Source organism: Gavialis gangeticus, unplaced genomic scaffold (assembly GCF_001723915.1).
Source record: "Gavialis gangeticus isolate Ggan-Ray unplaced genomic scaffold, GavGan_comp1, whole genome shotgun sequence".
Classification (NCBI taxonomy): domain Eukaryota; kingdom Metazoa; phylum Chordata; order Crocodylia; family Gavialidae; genus Gavialis; species Gavialis gangeticus.
Window position 1 is genome coordinate 20230883 of NW_017728994.1, and position 5943 is coordinate 20236825.

General features: G+C 37.3%; 1 protein-coding gene across 3 annotated transcripts in view; it reads left to right on the forward strand.

The window, feature by feature from the left end:
* Positions 1-5943, forward strand: part of KCNMA1 (potassium calcium-activated channel subfamily M alpha 1) — a 1434006-nt gene that overhangs the window by 660612 nt on the left and 767451 nt on the right. For all 3 annotated transcript variants that reach the window (XM_019502361.1, XM_019502362.1, XM_019502363.1), the window contains exon 3: positions 1463-1524. In XM_019502361.1, the coding sequence (XP_019357906.1) occupies positions 1463-1524 (62 nt within the window). The remainder of the gene's footprint in view (positions 1-1462; positions 1525-5943) is intronic.

Consider the following 5943-nt stretch of genomic DNA (forward strand, 5'->3'; position numbering starts at 1 on the left):
TGCCTATGCCCTTAGACCAACATGGCTACAACCTACACCTCAAGTTGAAGAACTATTGAGATATCATGCTGTTTATAATATGAAATTCTTAAAACTGATAAGAAATTCTTATAACTTCTTATAATTTGAAATTCTTATGTTCCCTTGATATATATTTTCTTTTTCTCTTGCTACCCAAACAATATTGAATTGTATCAACCTACAGGGCAAATGTCCAAGGTCTTCCTAGCTTTCAGGCATAGTAGAGAAGCTATAATGATAGACTTACTCAACTGTCTATTTGGTAGAAAAGTATACAATGTGTATATAGCTGCATAGCATACATGAAAGCATGATCATATATTTTGATGTGTAACAGGGGTTTTATTGGCATAGGTTTAGGACACATTTAGATAATTATCCTTAAACAAGTGCCAAGAAAATCTAGATTACAACACATCTTTACTCCATATTTGTTTGCTGTATATTTTAAAGGAGAAAAATGTTTTCAAAATCTGTCAGAAAAGATTTTAATTGATACTGGTGTTCACATTCCTTTTCCTTATATACCCAGGGTCCTTAGTATCCTGAGATCAAATGCAGAGTACTCAAAACCAGAAAATTATAACTAATTTATATTGAGAAAAATCTAAAATTTGCTTTAAAATATATTTTGATAAATCCAAAAGATATGGTATTTAATAGGTTATTAGATCAGAATTTAATGACCAATGTTTTATTTAAAAGAAGTTTCTCAGATTTTTTTTCATCCATTTTTAGTCCTCCTCATTTGTGAGAGTCTTAAACCTTTCCCTAGCCAAAGACTCACCTTAAATCACGGCTGGTTGGAAAGAAGGATTATTTCTCCAGCAGGATGGTGAAAGGAAAAATAAGGCACGTGGATGTATTTAAGGGTTTTAAATGTTAGAAAAAGTCCCAAGAGAGAAGGTGCTATTAATAGTCAGCAACATGATCGAAGGTGAAAGGTAAATGCAAATTCCTACACAGCTCTACAATTTATCATATGGATTTCACCACTGCATATGCAATATAAACATATATGCAATCTGATCTGTCATCTTTATTGGTTATCACAAAGTATGAGCAGAATTTTTTACTGTAAAGCTGACATATAGTTCTGATAAAACTGTAATGTGACTTGAATGCCATGCACTGGAGAAGCCTGTCTTTTGAAATTAATGAATCCATTTTAGCAAAGATTAAAATGTAGGATCTATTTGTAGTCTGCATTTCCCTGAGACAGAATTCAGCCTTTTCCCTCCCATTGCAGAAAATAAGTCATAGTAATACATGTAGTGCATGGGATATAAGCAGGATAGATTCCTTTCTGTAAAGCAAATGACAGGCGAATGCAAAATGAATAATGTTTTTTTGAATTACTTTCTCTGTCTTTCATTTCTAAAAGAATAAATGTTTCAGTCTAACACTGTTAAGTAATTGCACTTTTTCTTTTCTCTTGCAGGTTGTCTTAGTCTTCGCTCTTAGTATTGGTGCTCTTGTAATATACTTCATAGATTCGTCAAAGTGAGTATTCTAATAAATTTTCTTTCCTCTCCTTTCCTACAGCAATTATGCTTCTTTAAATTGCTCCATTCATCTACTTCAAGTCAATGCTTTATTTCATCTTCTGAGTGCGAAGGACTTTATAATAATGTATGGTCTTCCAAGCTGGTTTCAGGGATGAAGAAATGATTTATTCTTTTTGTTAACTGTGTGGTTTTGATCACATTTGGAGATGTAGAAAGAGAAATAATTTCTGTGGGTTTAGCTTATGTATCCTGTGGGGGAATTTTAATCTTCCAGTTCCATTGTGATTTTCAGAATTCCTCAAGTTTATAATTTGAATGTATGGAATGTAGGAAATGTGAGTCAAGAGGTCACAGACCATGCAGGAGAATAAATGAGTATGTAGCCAAACTTCCAGGAACACCTCTGAAAACTCATCAAAAGGCTATATGTAAAACAAACCATAATAATTATACCTAGCCCTGTGATCCATTTCCATGTTCTTAGTCTGATGGGCTTGTTTTCTATCATGTGAAGTAAGCTTGCTAGAGATTGAACAGCTCAACATTATTTGGGAATGAACAAGTTGTGGTCAAGTGATGTTTACTTCATGATATTTTTTGATATGAATCAGGGGGTAGCTAGATTTTGTTATCATGATGTGTTGCCTGACACAGCGATGCAAATGCTATGTCACACAATACTGTAACTAGTTATAGTCTCATTTTGGTTCATTAGGTACTCATATAGATGCCTTTCTTACTGTAACATAAGCATGGTGCTGATATATAACTTTTGTCTAGATCACTAGCCTCTCACAAACATAGCCCTGGTAAGATTTTTAATAGTACTGAGTTCACCTCTGGAGAAAGGAAATGTCAGCGGATTAGTGGTATGTTACGCTCTAGGACTGTACAAATAAAACACTTAAAAATATCTTTGGACTTGTCTTCATTGCAACAGTGAACTCAAGGTATTCCAAATGCATGAGCATCCTAGCTTGAGTAAGAGACAATGCAAAACAGTCCTTGAGGGTCTAGGAGGGTCTGTCATTTCACACAGTCATAGCTAATGCTGGACCAGCATCTGGTATTCCTACAAAAGTGTTCTTCGGTAGGTTAACAATTCTTTTTTTTTCAAAATTTTTGTTCATCTAGGTCTACACTTTGCTGGTCTGTTAGTGCTTGGAAAGAAGGATAATACAAAAAGTTGTTTCTGAAAATTTTAATTAAGGATCACATTTAAGATTGCATAACTCCATGTCAAACAAGATAGAAAACCACCAATGATCAAAGTAGAATCAGAAGTCTTCCCAAGATTATGAGATCCACTGTGCTTAAGGAATGACAGATTGTGTAGCCAGGGACACAAAAAGGAGTGATATACTAGAATCTCATGCAGTCACCTTCAATTTCCCATTCCAAATGGTATGCCAGGTATTCATTTACAGCTAGGTTGACTGGGAACTGCTTTGGGGTCTAGAGTGAGGTTTTTCTGAATCTGTAGGTATGTGTTTTAACTATGAACCAAGTCAGCCATAGAAAATATCTTGTTAGGTGTGCCACAACAGTGCATAAGATTGCAACCCCCTTGTCAGGACGTGATACTCTGTCATTCCTCAGCCACGTTTCTTTGCAAAGTAAAATCGGGGGACATAAAAAAACCCTTTACTTCCTTTTCTCACCTGTCCTGGTGATGACAGGTGCAATTTATGGCTGCTTGTATTAGGTTTGTAACCTGACAGTAGCTTCAGTCTGCTGCATTCAAAATTCTTGCTTTTCTCCACACCAAGGTGATGTAGAAAGTGGAATGCACAATATTGCAAACGCAGTTGACCAAACTGATGTCCTAGCATATTTGGAGGAATTGTCATCTTGATTTCAGCTTGCCAAATGCACATTTCTGCACCTGTAAATGTATAATTAAATCTGCATTTGCCAGGAGTTCTGAAATTATGGCACTGTTTCCTGAGGCATAACAGTAGCTCCCCCAGAATAACAGGTCACATTTTTATGAGGGAATAACATCCCTGCTTGCCCCAATAGTTAGCGCCCACTCTCTTCAGTACCTTTTCTGAAATTCTGCATTGATATTTATGAACTTGTCTTTGTGTTCCCAAACCCTGTAGAGACAGGATTCATAAGACTGGGATGGTGAACATTCCTGTATTATTGAGTCCCCTTGTAAGTAACCATGTCATATATTCCTCTTCATAATGATTGAGGTCCATTTAAAACTAGTTAGGGTTTTGCTGTCACTATTCTTAAAGGGAAGCCATCCTTTCTTTGGTCCAAAACCTCCTTTCTTTGGTGAGAAACCTTCAGATTCCAGTCTAAATGTGTTCATGGGCAGTTTAAACCCATTTGTTCTTGCATGAACATTGTTCTTTAGCTAAATAGTACTTTTCCCTCTCTGGAGTTTACCCATCTCCACTACTCAGATCCCCTTTAGGTTTGGCTTTGGTAGGTTAAACAAGCCCCAAAGTCTTTTAATCTCCTCTTAAAGGATATAATCTCACTTTCTTGGTCATACTTCCCTGTACCTGTTTTACTTTGAATTAATTTTTCCTGTATCGAAACTCTGTTCCAGGATGGAATTGTATCCAGACCTTGTCTTTAATAGTTTTCCTACGTCTACCTGAAATACCCTGACTAAGGATACAAGATAGCATTTCATTTTATCATGAACTAATACACCCAGGTTTTTTCCTCTTCTGTAATTTTCAACTGATTATATCAGATGTTCTTCTAGTTTCTAAGTGCATGGTGGAGTACTTTGTGCTATTGGATGCCATCTTATTGTTCTTGAGTTCACTCAGACTTCTTATTCTTCCTCTGTGCTATTTCTTGTGGGTCAAGAAGTTTAGGGATAATGAAAAAACTTCCAAACGCTAAGACAAATAGTAAAGTCTCTTTAGCTGCATAAACACAAGCAGCTGTAATAGTTGACTTGTCAGCACCAAAATGGTAGACTTGTAGCAGTCTGGAATAGTCTGCAGATGGCAGTAGCAGTCTGGTTCTAAACTTGTATGGGTTCCTTCATTTGTTTCTCCAGGCACTGGAGTGTTCTGGCAAGCTCCTTGCATAGTTCTAGGAACATCTGCCTCCCTATGCAGAAGCTTTGGAGCCTCTGTTGTACATGATCCCACTTCTCAGTGCTGTTTGTCCTGCACCATAAGAGCCAGACCATCACAACAAAGGACTGGTCTCTGCACGGCAAATCCCCTTCTCAGTCACATCACCTTCCATTGCTCAGAATGGTGCTTGAAATGCTCTCCACCAGGTTGCAGACCATCTACCCTTTGAAAAAAATTAGAAGTAATGCGTCATACTGGGCTGTATCTATGGCTTGGTGCTGGCAGGAATGGTTAGAACTAAGTAGCATGCAGAATCAGAAAGGCCTCAGCACAATGTGATGTCAGAGCAAAAACACTTTTGCTTAGGACTCAGAAAAGTCTATCAAATTCTCATAAAAGACAGCAACACTGATTCTCAAACCAGATTTACCAGATTAGTGGTGTACTAAAAACTGGACTGCCTCATCTGAAATCCTAGCACCAAGCTTCTGTGACTGCTGTACAACTGGGAAGTAGATCTATGACTATGGGTCATGTGAAGTTCTTCTGTGCAGATGCACAAGCATGTGCCTGTGTGCACATTAGCTAGGACACACGTATGTTTTGCACTGACTTGCCCAGAGAGACTGAATTAAGAGTTGATGATGCATGGCATTTTAAGCTGTTGCATCCACTGTTAAATTACTAGCAGAAGCATCAGTATCACTACAGGTTTTAATCCTGTCATACCTTTTTGTACCAGTTACCTCGAATCTATAGTGCAATTTACCTTGAGCTAGAGATTTTGGTAAAAAACCTCAGGTTCTCTTTTTGGCAGTGTAGTGAGGAAAAGCCCTTTTGATTCTTAATGTTGAGACCAGATTTTTCATGAACTTGTAGCCAAATTTTCTTTATTGCTATCAAAGAAGCAAGTATTGTTTTTCTGAAGACAATAATGAAGTATCCTTGAGTAGACAGAATTTTCCTGGGAGCACAGGTGGCACTTCATTATGTGCATAAAAGGCATACAATTCCCTGTTGAAAGGGTCAGTAAAACAAAAATGTCATGGACAGATGAAAATCTGTTTCTGCTTGTGTTTTAAGTTCTGCTGAATTGAATTCTAATTGCAGGAACAATGTTACCTGTTCCTGGAGCTTCATATCTTTTGTGAAACAATGCTGTACCCTAGCATTTTTGGAGTTGTGTCTACCCAGTGATTTATAGTCAGTTGGCCTCTGGAAGCCTTTGACTGTTATACTTCTTTTTTCCAGCAGAGAAAAACTCTGACTTAATGGGAGATTTCTTGGGAATGCTTAGGCTTTATATGGGCCACCTAGGCCATGTGTAGATGAAATGAGGGGCATGTGTGCACAACACTTTA